The sequence below is a fragment of the Mycteria americana genome, chromosome 3 (genome assembly GCF_035582795.1).
Source record: "Mycteria americana isolate JAX WOST 10 ecotype Jacksonville Zoo and Gardens chromosome 3, USCA_MyAme_1.0, whole genome shotgun sequence".
Taxonomy (NCBI): domain Eukaryota; kingdom Metazoa; phylum Chordata; class Aves; order Ciconiiformes; family Ciconiidae; genus Mycteria; species Mycteria americana.
In genome coordinates, this window is record NC_134367.1 from 83,089,109 (window position 1) to 83,108,308 (window position 19,200).

The 19,200-nt window shown below is 52.1% G+C and overlaps 1 protein-coding gene across 1 annotated transcript; it reads right to left on the reverse strand.

Moving 5' to 3' along the window:
- Positions 1 to 240: 240 nt before the first annotated feature.
- On the reverse strand, positions 241 to 7,544 carry RHOU (ras homolog family member U). The gene is made up of 3 exons (XM_075495869.1): positions 7,217 to 7,544; positions 6,338 to 6,396; positions 241 to 3,236 (listed from the first exon to the last, which is right to left on the reverse strand). Exons 1-3 carry the CDS (start codon positions 7,542 to 7,544, stop codon positions 2,781 to 2,783), a joined length of 843 nt encoding a protein of 280 aa, XP_075351984.1. The 3' UTR covers positions 241 to 2,780.
- Positions 7,545 to 19,200: the final 11,656 nt, after the last annotated feature.

Sequence of the window (19,200 nt, forward strand, 5' to 3'; positions counted from 1 at the left end):
CACCCTTCCCACCCAGCCCAGCCCCCTGGGGACGGGGCAGCGCAGGGGAAAGTCTATTTTTTAACCACGGAGGCCTTTTGCTGGGGCACTGGGAGTGCAGCCCCGGGCTGGCAGCGTGGCTGCTGCCTCCCTGCCGGGTATCGGGGCGGTGCACGGCCAGGGATTGCCCTCCAGCCTCCCCGAGCGGGCAGCACAGGCAGACGCATACACAGGTCAGAATTTATTTCCAAATACCTCATTTATATCATTCTCACATGAAATATTTCTTTCGGAATATAGCCTACACTTAGAAAACAGAAGAGAGGTTTGTTTTTTTTTTTTTTATAAGGCACATCAGATTATAGACTACATAGAGACATCTCTCCCTCACTTGCACTCGTAAAATATTGGTGATTTTAAAAGTAATATTTCTAAAACCTAGACCCTGTGTAGCCCTGTGTAGAGCAGTATTCGTAAAGTTATTAGACCTCAGTTTACATACACCTAGTAAAGGGCTATAACAAGTTGTATATACATCACATTTTCAGAAACAGTCACAGCTGGCTACATTTAAAAGTAATGCTACTCCAGACTATGAAACAGGCTGCTTATAAAATATAACCTACTGCTTCCAGTACGGCATGATACAAAGCAGTATGATCTTACAGAAGAAATTTTGTTATTTTTGCAAATGGAAGCTGCTCAGATTCAAGCCTGTCTCCTCCCCAAACCCACATTTTTGATCGACTGAGACCATTTTACAGAGAAGCAAAGCACCCAAGAGAAATCTGGCTTTATGTTTTTCTCCAAGATGACGGTATGACTGCATATCTGAAATCCTGTCAAAGCATTTGAGTAAGAAATATAAAGGCTCAGATGTTAACTTCATGACCAGTAAACATTAAACCATTACCAACCAGATGCAACCAAGTTAAATGCATCCAGCTTCTGTGCTATGGAAACTGTTTTTCCAGGCTGTTCCAGTGCAGAAGCCAACACATTTTTATTGAATCAGGCCCTAGGTAAAGATTTCCATCCCATTTTCAAGTTTTCAGTGATGGAACATTACCCATTCTGCACTCATTTCACTGTAGAGGAGGAAAAAATACTGTCTGTGGAGCCTATGCCAATACAGCCCAGAATCCATTTACATAGTGTCATTTTCTTTAATGGGCCAGGAGGTAAACCGTGGTCAGCTTTATCAACTCAAATGGCTTCCACAGTTCTTCTTTATATCAGGCATTGATTCATTTCTGATGAAAAAAAGGTTCTGGCTTTCTGTCACTGCAGTTTAGTTTAAGACTATGAAAAAGGTCACTTCAAGGCTATGGCTGAAAGAAAAAAAAAAAAAAAAGAATATAATCTGATCTTGAAATATCTAGGAGGAAAAAAAAAGTAGTCAGAGCCATAAAAAGGCAGACAGCACAAGCTAAATGTCCTCTGCAGAATAAGTTAAAATACTGATTCTTGCAGAGAGTCACATTACCCCTCAGGTCTTTCGAACTTGCCGGGGCTGGAATTAGGCTTAGTTTAGTAGGAACCAGATTTAGTCAGAGAGTAGGTCACACTCCACTCTGCACTACGTTGATCACTCAGCTACATTTTAGGCACATTTCAGTTGATCTGTTGGACTGATCTGGGGGGGGGGGGGGGGGGGGGAATCAGTTAAATTGCCAGGGTGGCCTCAGCCAATTTCACGACTATGAGCTTGGACAAGATTCAACAACAAGCAACTGCCCTGAAGGGAAACATTAACTTGGTTGGAAACAGCATCATGAAGAGGACACAGCAGCCTCAGTTTCTAGAGTCCAGTTTGTTATAAATCTTGATCTGCCTGATTTGTTATTTGTTTAGCAGCCTTAAAAGGTAAGGAGGGGCATCCTGAAATTCTTGGCTGTAGACTTAAAACCAGATGCGGTTTACATGGTGCTGCACTGATATTTGTTACATCTCTTTAAAAAAAAAAAAAAAAAAAAAAAAAACAACCCAACACAACAGCATTTACATTCCTTTCAGCTGAAATAGATGAACTGTCATCATGTCTGCAAAAATACAGAGGAAATCGCCACTGCTCGAGGTAGCGAGTTAAAGCTTGGTCATGTTCCTCGGGCTTCCACGTGGCTTCCTAGGAAGGGCAGGAGAAGGAGACAGAAAGGACTTTCACCCAGTCAGGAGGTGACAAACGAGATGTCAGCTCCGTAAGGGATTAGGTTCCCTCACCCCATGCTGAAGGTATATTCATGACCTTTCCAACCATGGCATTTGCGTATAGATTACACCTCTCGCATAGCCTTTTTAAAGCAATCCCTAAAGCGTTGGCTTGGGAAGACACAGAGAAGAGAGCAGGAGTGGGGTTTTAAAGCTACGAATGTCAGTTAGGAGGCACAGTGTTATTTTTCCCTTTGACTGTCCATGTACAGAGCTCTACGTTTCCACAGTCGCTCGCACGTTCCTCCATGAAGCCCTGGCAGCAAAGGCCTCTGGTGTGCTCCTCCCCGTTGCGTACACCTTGTAACACAAGAAGTTGAATCCTTTGGACAAATCGTTCTACCCTCACAGACACGTGGCACTCTTCGTCCTTAATGAGAGGTTTTAGTCACAAACTGGATGCCAGACCTGATTTATAGCAATTAACTAAGAATCCTTCTGCCACCCTCGAAAGGGCAACCAAGATATCCAGTAGCAACATATACACATACATACAGATCTACACTATACACTCGGGACAACACAGAATGAGAATTCAGCTAATATAGCCTCTATTCGATTTCCTCAGAGCAGCACTCAGGTCCTTGCAACCCCTATACAAAACAGCAGTATTTTTTCCACCAGGATTTGGAGAGGTTTTTCATCTTGTCTGGAGTCCTACACTTGGATTTCTTTGGTTGCTGCTGGGTATCCGAGTACTGAATACCAGCCACGATGGCCGCATCAAAGACCTCCTTGAGGTTTTTCTGAGTCAAAGCAGAGCACTCGATGTAGGACGCGGCTTTTATTTCCTCAGCACAGAGCTTCGCAGCCTCCTCCAAGACCGGCTTTTCTTTGCACTTGTCCAGCTCGATGAGAACTTTGACATCCTCCCGGAGGTCTGACTGCGTCCCAACCAGGATAATGGGCGCCTTGGGGCAGTGGCAGCGGATTTCGGGAACCCACTTCTCACTCACGTTCTGGAAGGACGAGGGGCTCACCACGCTGAAGCACAGCAAGAAGATATCCGTGTTGGTGTAGCACAGAGGCCTGAGCTTGTCGAATTCATCCTGCACGGAATGAAATCGCGTTAGCACCCAATGGAAAGAGCACATCAACTCTGGAGGACACCCCAGTATGCTCCCAGCCCTAGCCTGCCGCTGACCTTTGGGGAAGCTGAGGATCACCTGCTGCTGCCATCTTGAGAGGCACTTCCACGCGAGCACCCAGACCACCCAACGAGGTGTGTCACGAGCAGGAGGCGCCCGTACCTAGCCTGAGGTCCCATGGCTGCTAGCCAGCAGGCACCCTGCCACTGTCGGGCACGCGGGACGAAGGTGGTGACCTCCCCACGTAGCTGAGGTTTTCTGACTAATGCCGCAGCTTGTTTTGAGTGCTTAAATATTTCCTTCGCTCTTTGTACACCGGCCCTCTGCCCTATTTCAGCAAAGGAGCAATTCCGTGGGAAGCAGGTTACGGCACACGAGCGACAAAGCCAAAAGTCCAAGTATGGGAGGGAGGAGGTACTTTCTACAGGTCCGCCTCTCACAGGGGTGATTCAGCGAGCCGCTCTGATGAGGAGCACCCGTGTACCTCAAAGCTGCTCTGCCAACACCCCTACCTCCAGATACAGGCAAGAGCGGAGCAGACAAGCGGCAGCAAGCGTACCTTTCCTGGAATCGCCTTTTAAACTGGTGACTACTTAACAACATCCTAAAGGATATGGGAATAATTTCCCTGCCATTGTGCCCAGGGATTTAAATCCGATGGCAGCAATAACGACTCACAATGTGCAGGCTTAACATGCCAATGGCATAGAGTAAGAGCTTTACTTTTCCCTCCCACCCATGCCACATCAAACAAACTGCGGAACAGGCCTCCCAGCGCTACCTTTCTTGGCTTTTTTTTTTCCTTTTAGTGCAAACTCCAGCAAAGCAAGGCCCTTTTTCAGCTTCAGGATCTAGCCACAAGAAAGCCAAACACCTCATGGTAACAAAGGCGTGCTGATCCTCAGCGAAGAATGCAGCAAGAAGCAAGGGTTAACTCCAGGCAGGCTGCTTTTATGCTGACAGCAGGATAAAAGCAGGGTAACACTAGCAGCCTGAACAGGTAGGATTTGCCTCAGCGGCACTGACATTTTAATTAAAATGGACCGTGTTCTCAAAAGCTCTGAATTGAAAGTGCAAAGAACACACACAGCTGAAAACATCTCTCTGGTACCAGCAGTTTACTGCTGAATTGCAAGTCCCATGTTAATTTTCGAGATGTGAAATTTTGCTTTAAAGCCTCTGGAGGCCCAGGCTATGCAGTTTAAAGCCCCCTGGAAGCTTCAGAAGTCTCATTTCACTTGAATGAATTTCTTCCAGCAGTATCTCCGAGAGAGACAGCGATTTATAAAACACGAGCCAAGAAAGCAAGCTTCATTAGCTCTCGTGATTCTCAGCTTAAGCCTCAGAGGAAACCAGGCTCTCACCGCCTGGCTCAAGAGAAACCCTGCGTTTACTGGGAGCTGCCTCTCTGAACGACGGGGCCATTTACAGAAAGGCACCTCACCACGTTGCCTCTTCTTGCTACATGATAAACCTCAAAAGGGCTCGATTCAATGTGTTTGAAAGCCAAACCCAGATCTTAAGGGTTTCTATCCAGACAAAATAGTGCCCTTTATATTCCAAGTACACTCCTGCAGTTTCAATGGTAGGTACATGACCTGCAGGGACTCTACACCTCTTCAGGCTGGAGACGCTGAAATACAATTTCCCTCTTCCTGGAGTGCTTTTTTTGCTGCAGATGTCAGCAGCCATCTCACTGCAGCACTGTTTTACCAAGGTATCCAGCTAGGTATCTTTTATTCGGGATGACTTCTGTCGGTTTAGATAGCCCCTTCATTTTTAAGGCAGTGACTCTACCCATTCCAGCTGCACTGGGGCAGCCAGAGCAAGCACCTTAACCATTAACAGCAGTGAAGGCAAGAGGTGACTGGACCTGCCCATCCCTCCTGCAGCTTCTGGTTGCATTTCCACAGGCGCTGCCTGTCCACTGGCTGTCACCCGATGGCAATTTCACCTGCCACACTCTGCGTGCGAACACACACAGCCAAGGCTGTTGAGGTACCACCCCGTCCCTTCAGCAGGGCAAGAAATTACGGGACGGTTCTGCTGTTCTACTTCATATTGTTACCTGCAGAAGGCTGCTTGTAGTGCTTTAGCTTCGGTTTGTAGGGCATGTGGGAACCCTATGCTGCCGTCTAGGATCGCACAGCCCTTCAAACCCCTTTCCTAAGTAGGGCGCCCAGTTATAACTCATCTAAATAGGTTTGTATGTTAAGGCCACTGAGATTTTTCATCGTGGTTTTGGTGAAGGCGTAGACCCAGGTGCACAAAGCTGCGCAGGAACCTAACTCCCGCTGCCTTCGAACACGAGCTCGGTAGCAAAATACTTTGGGCTACTTTTGGCTATCCAGACTCAACCCCTGGCAAGCACTGTTGCACCCTGCTCAGGGTGGTACAAGCCAGGGACTTGCAGAAAATATAAGGCGGTAAGAAATGGGTCCTTTTTATGATTCAGGCAAACTAGGAGCTGAGAGGCATCGGCCACCATCAAACCTTCAGGACTTAGCCTACAGCAAACCTCGGCTTTGGGACGGCAGCACTTTTTAAGGCAGTGGGAATGGCAAATATGAAGTCTCCACGGACAACACCCAGTAGGACTTTTTTCTCCCTTAAGCTTCTGCCCCTGCAAAAACACAGTCTCTATCTCTGGACACCTACAGCTGTGGATGCTTTGCATGCGCACATCTCGAACACCGTAATTCTTAAACCCGCAGTTATTTAGCAAAAATAAAGACAGTGACAACCACTCAAAGAGAAAACCAGGTGGCCCTTGAATACCCAATATGTTCAGCCTTTCTAGTCAGGCTAAGCAGAGCAGCAGCTTGAGCCAGCAGAGCAGCAGCCTGTGCCCAGCCCCTATACAGAGGCACAGTACGGCCCCCACCCTTCAACAGACGCCAGGCAAAGCAGTGGGTTAAGCAGCAGTGAAAATGATAGCAGTTTAATAAGATGATCAAACACTGGGAATCCTTTCAAATCCATGAAGTCATCAGCAGGACTGCTTTGCGCAACAACTTCTCCCCTCCCGCTGTCACTTGAAACAAATAAGTGGCTTCACTGACCTGACCAGCTGTGTCGCAGAGCTGCAGTCTCACTGGCTTGCCATCGACAGACACGACAGCTTTGGAGAGAAAGGAGGAGGGAGGGGGGAAAGCGTGGTGAGTCCAACTTTACACGTTTTCCATTAAGGAAAAAAAAAAAAAAAAAAAGAAAGGAAAGAAGATTTACCATCCCTTAGCTCTTTTAGTCTTCTCTTCAATTAGTTTAGATTTAACAACTTAACAGAGCTGGAAGGGAGTCTATCGCTAACACTTGGGCACGCACCAGCCCTTCAGGGCTTTCCGATTCATTTCACTGCAAGAGATGAGGTAGGCAGTGACTGCACTAACCCTCAGCTGGCAGCGGGGAGAGCGAGCCAAGCGGTCCGCATTCTTTTTCTGCTACAAAGGGTTTAGTTTATTATCCTCCTGTACATCTTCAGCACGCCCGGGACACAAAAAGCCCCCCGCTGAACCAGAGAGAAAACCCAGAACCTCCCCCTTGGCAATGGTGAGACAAGCAAGCGTTTAAGCTTTCCTTTCAGGCGCTTCCTATCTCGCCGAAAGCTGGAAGTTTTAGACCGGAGAGTTCACAATTAAAGCCCGGCTTCGGCCGCACGGCCGGGCGCGACACCAGCTGCCAGCCCGGCTGCGCTACACGGGAGATCAGCCGGCGCTGCTGGCTGCGACGGAGCTCTAAGGAACTCCGGTCCTGCCCGAGTAGGGTCCTGCCCCAAATAACTAAACAACGAAAGAACCGAAGCTGGACACCCCCCCCTCCCCCCCCGCCCCGAGCAGCCCCGCCACGGCCCCGGGGGGAGGCACAGGCGGGACGCGCCGCTGCCCGCGGCGGCAGCACCCCCTCCCGCCGCCCCGGTCCCCGCGGCAGCCCCCGGCCCTTACCGGAGAAGTTGTCGAAGGCGGTGGGGATGTACTCGGTGGGGTACCCGTTGGTGGTGTAGCTCACCACCAGGCTGGTCTTCCCCACGGCGCCGTCCCCCACCAGCACGCACTTGATGCTGCGCCGCGGCTCGGCTCCGGCTCCGGCTCCGGCCCCCGCCGCGGCCCCGGCCCCGGCCCCCGCCGCCCGGCAGCGGCCGCCCAGTGCCGCCCCCAGCGCCGCCGCCGCCCGGCCGCTGCGCACCCTGCGCGGGGGCACCGGCGGCACCTCGCAGCCGCCCGGCACCGGCTTGCTGATGTAGCCCGCCTCGCCCTCCTGCTGCGGCGGCATCCGCGCGGCGACGCGGAGCCCCGCCGGCCGGGGGGCGGCACGGGGCCCGGGGCCGCCGGCCGAGGGGCGGCGGGGCGCGGCGGCGGCGGGCGGGCGGTGCGGGGGCCCGGCGGGCCGGCAGGCGCGGCGCGACCGCCCCGAAGCCAGCCCCGGCGCCGCTGGCTCTTCCCGGGCGCAGGCGGCGGCGGCTCCCGGAGCAGGCGGCGGCGGTGGTGGCGGCGGCAGCAGCAGCAGCAGCAGCTCCCGGAGCAGGCGGCGGTGGCGGCGGGATCCCGGCTGGGCTGCGCTCGCCTCGCCCCGCGCTACCAAGTCCCGACCGCCGGCCCCGCGCCTCCGCGTGACATAGCGCCGCGCGGGGAGGAGCCGGCGCCGCGCGGCCCGGCCCGGCCCGGCCCGGCCCGGCCCAGCCCGGCAGGCGGCGCCACAGCGCCCCGCGCCGCCCGCCCCGACGGCCGCGGGCGGGCGGGCAGGGGGCGCGCCGCCGCCGCGCGGGCGCGCCCCTCATTGGCCCGCTCCCCCGCCGCAGAGCGCGGCGACGAGCCCCGCGCCGCCATTGGCTGGCGCGGCGGGGGCGCGCCCCCTGCCCGCCCGCTCGGGGCCCGCGCCCGCCCCTGCCCCTGCCCGGCGCCGCTGCCGGGTCCGTGCGCGGCATCGGGGCGCGGCGGGCCGGGGGCTGGCTGCGGGCACAGCGGCGGCCCGGAGCAGGGCAGCCCCGCGCCCCCGCCGGCACGGCGCGATCGATGGGACTTAGCAGGGCGGAGCGCACCTCGGTTGCGGCGGGTACTCGCGGCGCGTTTGCCGCGGGAGCGGTGGGCGCTGAGTAAGCTCCCACCTGCAGGGCTGGGGAGGGGTAAACTGGGCCGTGTGCCGGGGGAAAGGGGGGCTACGTTCTTAGCAGCGTTGAAATAAGCTGGCCTTGGGAAGTTTTGCGGTTGAGCGCAGGAAGGGAAAGGCTGCTAAAAAGTTTGGCTCTGCCCTAAATTGGGAACATTATCAACGCATTGCTTCGGGGGACCTGAAAAGCACTGTGCAAACATGAACGGTGCCACCTGAGAACCTGGGAAATGGATGTTAGTATCCTCATTTTGCAGCGGGCAAGTACAGGTAGCTTAGACGGCTTAAACGTCAGGATTTCAGTTTACCATTTTCAGCATCACTGAGTTCCTAGTGCGACCTGCAGTGCTGCTTCCCCATTTCCCTCACTGAAACGGAAACCCACATGATGCAGCTGGTTTCGTACCACAGTGTGTGCCGCAGCTGCCCGTCGTGCCCCAGCTGCCTGTCCCATGCTCACTGGAGGAGCTGGAAACATTGGGCCGACGGGGCTGTCATCTTCCTGCTTCTAGAAACCCTGGAGCTGCGTGGTCTGACCACTGAAGGCCCTGCCAAGGCGCGTCCCTCGTGGAAATAAGCACTCGGTACAGCTAAGCTTGCTTTCCTATGTGCACTGGCCTCTTCCATGGCAACAGCCGCTGTGGCTGTCCATAGGGTCTTGGCGCTTGTGCACTTAGACAACATTTTGGGCACCCCAGAGCAGGGCCAGAGCCAAGGTGCTCCCTGGCTGAAGGCAGCTGGGAAGATCCCAGGTTGTATGCCCTCTGCATGCAGTTGGAGGGGTGGGGAAGAAACAGCTCCCTGAAGCCCTGCGCCAGGGCGACAGCACCCACCCACTCCCTGGTGGAAGCACAGCAGCCAGCGGAGCACAGGGGTTCAGTGTGACCCCCATGCTCAAGAGCCATTGGGGCCACTGACCCATGTGTGGGACTCCCCAGTCCTGCAGAATTCCCTTCCCCTAAATGAGCAAAGACAGTGCTGTCATGTACGGGAGTTAGTGCCAGAGAGAGACATCACAGGGCACCCAGCTACAACCAAGAAGCATTTCCCTGTCAGGTGCTTTCATATATTGGTCCCCCTGTTGATGAAGCCTGAGAAGAGGAGATCACCCAAGCAGCTGAGCTTTGCCAGGATTGACAGCCAGAAGGATCGGAGTGGGAGCCTGCCTGCGCTCAGGCATGTACTAAAATAACAGAAGCGGTGTAATTCGTACATTTGGTTATTTTGGTGCAAGTCCTCGTGGGGATACCTAGGTTAGAACAAAAGAATCCTATTTTAATTTAGTGTAATTATAGCCTGTCTACCTACAAAAGCTGAATTGCTCTAACAATACTGTTGCAGCTAACTCCCCAGAGTATGGATGCAGTTGTGCTGGGATAATGCTAATATGGCTTATTCTTGTCGGGAAGGGGAAAAACATTACGTGTGTAGGTGCAGGCTCGCTTTGCAAACAGCTGCAGCTGTTTGAAAGGTTACCACCACGGCAGCTTGTTGCCACACTTGTTCTTGGGGTTGCTCCCTCCATAGCAGAGCCCTAAAGTCTGCGTGCTCCACAGCCACCTGGCTGCAAAGTCACAGCCTTTGTTTAATTCAGTATTAGGCAGCTTCAGCCCAGCAGATGTTTCACTGAAAGGGGTGAGAAGCCTTTGCGTGGCTGCGCTGCTGTAATGGTTGAGGGGGCTCAGAGCTACCTGTAGTGTGGTAACATCTTGAGCACCAATGCTGTTTCAACAGTGAATCACTTAGCTTGGTGTAGGAGTGACACAGATGACAAATCACATCCCTGATCAAAATCGGGTACCAATCCCAGTACCAAAAATTGTTACAGGTCCTTCTTTTCCTTCAGCTGAGCCAAGAGGAAAATGGGTGAATTGCACAGACTTGTGTCCCTTCTTCTGAACTGAAAACAAATCGCTTCAGTGAAACTTTGAAGGTAGTAAGGATCTACACAAGACAAGGAATAACATCGTCAGTCATTTCTGAAGAACTGCATGGAGCATGGAGACTAGATGCTGTTATGTCTGATGCATTTGCTCCCTACTGCTCTGTGCAGGGGGCAGAGCCACATTTGCAGTCCAACGTCTCATTTTTACTCTGCATGGTTCTGAGCATGTACAGAGCTGCATCTCTACACAAGACAAGGCAGTGCTAACAAAAGGCACAAACAATGGGAAAAGGTACGACTTTTAAGACTCTAGTTCCCTGTGAGAGTTTAGTCTTCAGGCTCCGAGCAGCACCCGAGAAAGTTCTCCCCCCGACACATGAGCTTTGATAGAAAGGCCCGTTGTGCCTCAGGAGCAGAGCTGTCAAAAGGAGTCTCCATCGCCATGCCCAGATGCTTGTTACCCTTCTGCCAGAGCCCAGCAGTCGGCAGTTTTCCATCTTGAGAAATCCAGAGGAACTTTCCACCTCGGGGAACAAGAAATTGGAGAAAAGTCAATAGACCAGACTTGGTTCATACCACATTTATGCAAGGAAAGAAATAAAAGGAGAACTATAATTAAATTTTAAGTACATTTTACTCTCAGCAGCATCCCCCCATAAATCATGTACCTTGTTAGTACTGTGGAATGTCATGTGATGCTGGAAGTCAGCATACGGGAAATATGCTGACAGTAAATAAGCTGACGGTAAATACAATAAATACCGTATGCTGGTCAGCTTTGGCCATCTTGGGCAGCGTGTCATGGCATGCTGGAGTCATGACAGCAGATGAATTCCTGTCCGTTTTGGACAGTGTGCCAGCTGAAGGTGAGCAGACGTACTGCGATCTCTGACGCCAGGACAGAATATGACCTAAATGAGGACACAAGGATACCTGAGCAATGTCACCTCTTATCTGCAGTGACAAATGGCAAATCTGTGGCCTGTATCAATGCTGCAATGAGAACTCGTTAAGAGGAAAGCCGCACCACCACAAGAAAAACTCCTGTAGGTGGGAGATGAGGGGGCAGGCACTATGCACTGGGTGACAATCCGTTTGAACGGTGTCAAAAGATGATGTGAGAAAGCTCTTCATGCAAATGCTGCCAGCGAAAAATGCCACATGCACATTTTTAAACACCTTCGGTAGACAAATACAGTCAGTGCATTGAGCTAAGCAGGCTCCAGTGAGATATCTATAACGGTCTGCATTGTTTCTGTGCTCGGGGAGGGGGGCGTGAGTGGATTCAGAGCTGCATGGTTGCCCTATACTGTAATGTACCCTACCACATACAGTAGCCTTTTGTGTAAGAGGATGAGCTAACCGGTTGCTTTGCAGAGGGGGGGCCCGTTTGCACCACAGCAGCAAGTCAGAGGAGCTCCCGGGCAGCCGTGCTGGCGGTGGGCTGAGGTGCATCGATGGAGGGATGCTGTAACAGATAGCCGCTGTCTCCAAAGCTTTTGGCCTCAGCCCTATCGCATGCACACATCTTACAGGTTTGAACCCAATTGTTTTCAGAGCTCTGAGCTGGGGGATAAACAGGCTTAAGTCCACGTAGGTCAACAGGGTGGCAGTTGTCTGTCTCAGGGCTGAATTTGGCGTATTATCAGCTAGTTCACAGAAAAGCTCTTGCTCTATCTTACATGCTTGCGTTAGTCAAATATTATTCTTTGAGAAAAATGACAGAGAGAGGAAATTATTTTATCAAGACGTGAAGTAGGTCATTGTTATATCCTGGTTTATCATTTTCCCTGCGATATAAAAAATATGAGCTGGATGCTGGCCTTGTAGAATGAAAGCTTGCTTTTTTTTTTCTTGTAGAAACTTGAAAAGCCTGACACGGAGACAGGCGAGGGAGTGAGGCGGCACGCTCCGAGCATGACGTGATGCACTGCTGCTTGTTCAAGGGAAGGGTACAGCCTGCTCTGCAGGGCTGTCACCAAGATCTTGTTCTTTGTCGAGAAGAGCAACCCCAAGGTCTGGAAAAAAACCATCTGTGATGAACCCCTTCATTTTCCAAAGAGCAGGATCATGCTGACGCTGCTGAGCTGACTGGTGGCAGAGGACGTGGGGAGAAAAGAAAGGGGAAGTATCAGGGAGCAAAGAAAGGGCAACAACCTGGAAAGAAAAGGCAGCTTGTATAAAGGACGGCTCTGACCTGCTCTGACTCCAGAGAAGTGTTTTTGAGGCTGTTCTTTGAGAACTAGGAGGGAAAAGGGGTAGAGAAGTACAAGATATTGCTGCTTTTATTATATATTTGATTTGTAATTAAAAAAACCCCATGTATTTGCCAGGGCTTTTTTTAAAGAACATTTTCATCACCCAAGATATCGATCTCAGGAAAGTTTTCACTACCTGGGGAAAGGGATCAGTAACCGCACACATTATTAACACAATAAACTCTCCCCACCCCTCCAGCTAAGTTCTGATTGAGAAGACACTACCAAAAACACACAGGCAAAAAGGATTGTTGAGATAAAACCTGAAAAACAAAACAAAACAAAGCACAATTACTTCAAGCCTCCCAAATTCCTAGTTAATTCAGAAAACAAATTAACCCTAACCTGCTATCTGCAGTGCCTCTGCAGGGGAACCACGGTGGGAGGTGGTCCCTTTATCTTGCTTTCAAAATCCTTTTCAGCTGATGTGGGGTCACAGCTGCTCAGAAGTGCTGCATGTCCTGTATTTTGTGTGCTGGCCACCGATTTGCCTGCTTGTCCTGAAGCCCCTCGCCACCCTAGGGCTGCCCCGCGCCCCTCCAGGCGCACCAGAGGTGGGAGCTCTGCTCGGGACTGGCCGCTGTTCCCAGGGCTCTCCCTGCCGGGTCTGAGCGAGGACCGAGCAGTGGCCCCAGCAGGTCGCCTGGACACTGCTGGGGACAGACTGGGTAAGGTCTCGGTGGTGGCAGATAAATATCTCGGTAAGAAAAGTAACAAAGATACCAGTTTTGCCAAAGATCCGAATGAAGGAACTGCCCCTGCCCTGTGGCATACTGCATTTCATTGCCCCCCTGCTCACTGGCATTTATAACCTGCCATGCTATTTCTGCCCCAGGAGCCCCAGTTTGCAGAGACAATCGGGAGAGAGGAAGGTAAATCCAAGGACTAAGCTGGAGGAGAAGAAAACATGCGTGGGCAATGTGCTGCACATTGGTGGGGCTGGTGAGAGTGGCAGAGGAGAGAGCTGAGCAGAGAAACGACAGCTCAGTTTGGACACGTCTCCGAGGAGCCAGGGGCAGAGCAGCTAGCACTCAAAACAGGGATGGTATCTGCAGCACGGATGCTCTTTGCCACACTGCCCGTCAGCCCATACGTGAATCCCCTTACTAGCTTTTCTTATGTGCCACAACCCCACCAGTTCCCCAGGTGGACTCCCAAAACAGCTGTCAAAATCCTAGTCCGCCGCTCTCTCCAGCAGCTGGGAAAAACTTTCCTTCCTACGACACAACCCCCTCCCTATCAGCACAGACTAGCGGGTAACTTTTCTGCTACAGCCTTCCCGACATTTGTAGCACTCCTGGGAAGAAATCCTGCTGGCTGCCTCTGCCGGTTCCTGCTCCAGCCCTGCCCTCATCCCTGCTGTGAGCACTTTCTTCAGCCTTCACCCATGCTTGAGCTGAGGTGACCTGCATTTATGGGCATCTTCACATGACCCCACAGGTAGATCTCCATGGCCTTCATGCCCAAGCCTAGACTGCAGTCCACCATCTCCCATGTACACTCCTACCCCAATCCTCAGTGTCATAATCTGTATTCCTGAAGTTGTCTGTATCTCAGAGGTATTTTCTGTACAGCAGACATTTTCTAGCCAAACTAAAAGACCCTTATCGGTTTTCCTCTCAGGATTATGCCAGGCGTCTGTTTTGGTTTTATACTAATTAGACACCCAGAGTCTCTTTGAATGGGGATGAAGCCCAGCAGTCCATTTGCACCAAAATTCATTGCCCCTCTCCGTGCACCTCACCAGCACACCATACCCGAACCCCTCACCTTGCCAGAGTTTCAGGCCTCAGGGCTGCTTCACAAGGGAGCCAAGTTCCAGAGCAGCCTCCCAGACCTGGGGTTTCCTCCCCAAAATGTCCAACCTGGTGGCACAACAGATGTAAGGAGCCTCATCTCCCAGGCCTGCAGAGGGAGAGCTGGGAGGTGCCGGGGGGACTGCAGCTGCGCGATGGGAGATGCAGAGCTTGTGTCTGGACCAGGGAGTCCTTGGTGGCCAGACCTAAAAATGCTGACACTTTTACATATTGATAAAGTAAATGCAGGGATATCTCTTTGCATATTGGATGTGGGGCTGTGCTTAAGAATAAGGTCCCAGTTTGCAAATGAGTTGTGACGGGATAATGTGATCAGACCTGGCTGGAGAACCGGGAGGAGGCAGCCAGAGCCCAGGCTGATGGCACAGAGCAGCGAGCGCAGAGGGAGACAGTCAGCAATGAGGCAGGTGGAAGGAGGCAGGTTTTGCACGTCTTAAACCCAAATGCAAACATTGCGAGAGGAAGGGGAATGCAAGGGAGCGGGCAGTCCGTGTCTCCCATAGACACAGAGAACCAGGACACTGAACAGCCTCATAATGCTGAGTGATATCTTACGGTGCTTGTAAAATGTGCCTAGATCAGGCTGAAATGGTCAGTAGCCAGAGATCGGTACTCCCTGGAGAGCTCCACTGCCTCCCCGCCACCGTGGGATGTCCCCAGGGGCACCTCTCGCTGGGCCATACACGTCCTTGCCTGAGCCCACGTTTCATGGCGGGTGAGAGCAGCTTCCTAACCGGGAACTTAACTCCTGTCATCAGTGCTGGGAGGTGAGAGGGGCAGAGGGCTCCATCTGCTCTGCAGGGATACTCCTGCACTTGCATTCTGCACCCAGGGAAGCTTGCCCCAGCCAATGGATCTGTGCTGACGTGCCTCCGTGGCCAGTTTGGCCCGTACATTTTTAGTTGGTTACTCTTAAAGTCTGAAAAACAACGTCTGGTCCTAGTGTTATCTCTTTTGGAGCTGGCCATTTCCTCTTGGTATCAAACTTGGAAGAATCCCATGGCCACTGCTGAAAAGCTTTTTCCCTTTCCACATTTAAAGATCTTTTCTGAAAGCAGTTGCTAGGATCTTCTTGGTGGAGATTAAAAGGCTTGGAACAAGCCAGCACAAGCGTCAGTTTTATTGAAAGTGAGCAGGCTGTGCTTCCCTGATAGCTGCCCGACTTCGAGGGCGGGCATCGCAGGACAGCATCCACAGCTGGCTCCGGGGCAGCTTAGCAGAGGGGGAAAAGCCACGGCTTTTTCTGTGCTGCATGGTAACACAAAGGCAGGAAAGCAAAGACGTGATTCACTTGGTGCAGAGCAAACCCTGCCGTGCAAATCTGCAGTCTCCTGGCTCAGGTGTTTGTATGTGGAGGCTCCCGGTGCCTCCCTGGTCCCCAGCTTGGATGAGCCAGCTCAGCGCCGAGTCCAGCCCACCTCCCCGGCGCTGGCAGCCACAGCTGGGGAGGGGCAGGTACTTCTCAGCATGCTGTGCTTCACCCCACCAGAAATCTGCTTTGGAGAGGAACTGTAAGCAGGTTTGGGACACTGGAAAGCAGTTAGCCAGGCATTATGTTTCTCTTCTTTTTCAGGGACGGGATGAAAACCTTCAGTTCCCAGGTTTCCAGGCCAGAAATTTTCAGCCATAATAGGTATACACAATCAGATGTCGATTATGCCAGCCAGCCACAATGTAAGTTATTTTTTCCCTTTCAAGCGTCCCGTCTCTACCTGTGAGTCGCTTACTAACTATTCTGTCAGCAGCCAGAGTGTCGCCTGGCCAGCGTACAAGGCCAGGCTCAGGAAATTGCCATTCTAGTCCCAGCTTTCCTGCTCACAGAACTCCCTCTGCCTGAGGATTTGGCTGGACTTAGAAAGAAAGAGTTGCCGGAGAGGTACTACCAACACAGCTCTACAAGGCAAACCCTTCCAGGGTGGACTATTTTCACCAGCCAGCCTGGTTTAAAACAGTTTTCTGAGCAGATTGAGATTCAAAGGACTCCTTTGCTGGATAACCTTGCCAGACTAGTGTCCTCTGTTAGCTGGGGAGGGAGAAGGCAGAATTCATGTGCCTAAAAACATAGCTCTACAGGAAAACTTCTGTAGAGGGAAAACTGAGCCTCAGTTTATCAGTGTATGAGAAGATACTTCTTAGATGTCTTGAAGTCCTCAGATTAAAGAAGTGAAGAGGGGCAAAGCATTACTGGTAGGTAATGTGATCCTGGCTTCAAACCTACTTCTCCCGCTGCTTTACAGTTCTCCATACCTTTGAAAGAGAGTGCCAGAGCAAGAAGAATGAAAATGCTGAACCTCCCCTGGCTCCAATGGTTAAGGAGAGAGGTTTTCATGGAAAGGTGACCTAGGGGCTTTGCGCTCCAGCCTCTGTTAGCTACAAATACAAACCACTAAAAGGCACCAGAGCTTTCCCACTGAAGTAAGGCATCAGGAGCAGGAGATTAATAGGTTGCCAGCTGTGTCGGCATGATAAGCCAAACAAGGACCCGGGCTCTTTCCGTCAAAAGTGGATTGAGACCTCAGCAGGGACACATGGCAAATCAGCCAGAAGTCACACATGGAAAACTGAGCAAGGCAGCGTGGACAAACATTTCTTATCTTTGCTTTATGTCAATAGGAATGGCATTGTAAAAGAGGCAGCAAAGTATTTGCTAGAGAGGAGGAGGGAAAAGTCCACAAGCTTTTTTGGCTGTACGTGTGGTTTTTAAAATGCTTCTGTTTTCCTCGGAAACTTGTCATTGAAAACAAACAGGTAAAAATCACCCAGCGAGTTGTCCAGAAGGCTGGTTGGTTGCTTGTTTCGGTGGATTTAGCCGGGCTGTGCTGGCAGGAGTGCTGCCTGCCACTGCTGTTGCACTCCAAAGGCAGCCAGGAAAGTTCAGCCTCTTAAACCAGCCCAAAACACAGCTGTGATAATTACCCCATCTACTCTGATTTGCCACAAAATGGGCAAATGGCTCAGGGGAGAGGCAGACCTCAGAAATCTGGGGCTCTCTGCAAGGTGATGCACTCTGCAGCCATCTCCCCATTTCCCACAGCTCCTGCTTCTCCAGCAGCCCGTCCCAGTTACCTCCGTTGGCTTTTGCTTTGCTTTCTGGTTTTATTGTTTTCTTTGAGGCTAATTAACAGAAAAGTGGATGAGGCCCAGATTTCTTGCGTGGATTTTTTTGTTGGTGGTGGTAGTTTTCATTTTGCTGAGTTTTCTTTTTGCTTTTCGGCTGTTTTGATAATGCAAGAAAACCTTCTTTCCTACCAGAGGCAGTACCGAGCAAGGAGGAGACTCAGCAAAGAGAATAATAATTAGGGAAAGGCTATGAGCAGGTTTCATCTCCTCGGTGGGGTCCAATTTTGCAGCCTCTCCCTGTGTGGGTAATGGGCCCTCACTGCACCTCCGCTGTCAGTGCCCCGGAGCAGGGAAAGGCACAAATATTCCCACCACGTAGGAGGTGTGCAGGTGTCAGCAAGAGGTGAGCGGGGAAGAACAAAAGGCCGGGATAAATACAGCTGAAGCCTCACAGCCTGGATCTGTATGGCCCCTGGATTCATCCCTGCCCTGCGGAGCCTCGGGCTGGCCGCTGGCCGGAGCAAAGCTCGTTGCCGGGCTATAGCCAGGGGTGAGCCCACGGCAGTTGGGTGCCGTGGGGCAGGGCTGCCGGCCACGCTGCCAGCGGGGAGCTGCGGCTCCCAACACCCTCCTCCTGCCACAAATCCTCACCTGAGGTGCGCAGGGCTCTGCAGGGACGTTAAACGTGTGCCTGGGAGCTGGCCTGGAAACCTGAAGGCACTCTGTCAAAAGGTCCGGTTGTGACCGTTCAGGGATCAAAATAATGATATTGCTTATAAAAAAAAAAATCTCAAAATATGATTGGAGATAAAACAGTGCATTTTCATATAATGCCTTAATTAATGAACACGGATTCTCTGTATTCGCAATCCCTGACACCATGGTGATGGACATGATCCAAGGGCAGGGACAGATGACCCAGTAGCTAAAAGACTGATCATCTCCCTGTTAACACAGGCATGGGGAAAATGAACATGAAAAAATCATGATGCTGACCTGCTTTCTGTTTTTCCCAGCAGAGGAACTTCAGGCAATGCGGCTGTAAAGCACGGAGCACCCTCTGCTCTTCCTGACCCACCAATTTCCTCTGCACAAACTACCCGTATGGATGTGACATGTGGTCTCCGAGAGGCCCCAAGGTCTCATACATCCCAGTAAGGCAAAGCATACGGGGTGGAGGAGCCAGGTCCCTGCCTAAGCTTCTGCAAGTCCCTAAGGGTCAAGTTAAGCAAGCCCGACCCTGTTCTCAGGACCAGACTTGCCCAGTGCATGTTTTAAGCCTCCCAGCCTCAGCAGGCTGGGTTTCGTCTCGGCCGCAGAGCTCAGAGGAGGTGGCCCTGTCTTGCCCCGTGCGGTCCTGGGCAGCAGCCCCAGCAGACCTGGGGCACATCTGCTGGGCTGGCATGTCCTCACCCACCCAAGGGGCTTCGAGCCCTGGGGCTGGGGCAGGAGGTTGGGAAACGAGGACCTGAAGGCTGCTCTGGAGCCACGTTGGCTTTTCAGTGTCCCCCCGGGTGTGTTTTTCCTGTCAGACCCAGGGGCTGAGCAGCGCTTCCCTGCCCCGCAGGGATGCTGGGATGAGTAAATCCATTAAAAGCTGCGCGGTGCCGAGACACCAAGGCTACAGCTACATAAATTAGTAAGACAGGCCAGGGAGTGTTTTCTGCCCCCGAGACCCATCGGCGTGCCCAGCCATCCCCAGAGGGACGAGCTCTTGTCCCCCCGGAGCAGGAGAGCTGTGCCCAAACCGCCTGCCGGGAACCCTCCCTGGCCCACCCCGGCTCCCGAAACATGTCTGGGCA

What these genes read in the sequence shown, in the direction of transcription:
- RHOU (XM_075495869.1), bottom strand. Translation starts at nt 7,544, where the DNA reads ATGCCGCCGCAGCAGGAGGGCGAGGCGGGCTACATCAGCAAGCCGGTG. An exon ending in CGCCTTCGACAACTTCTCCG is followed by an intron (nt 6,397 to 7,216) that starts GTAAGGGCCGGG and finishes TTCTCTCCAAAG; the next exon opens with CTGTCGTGTCTGTCGATGGC. An exon ending in TCTGCGACACAGCTGGTCAG is followed by an intron (nt 3,237 to 6,337) that starts GTCAGTGAAGCC and finishes CATTCCGTGCAG; the next exon opens with GATGAATTCGACAAGCTCAG.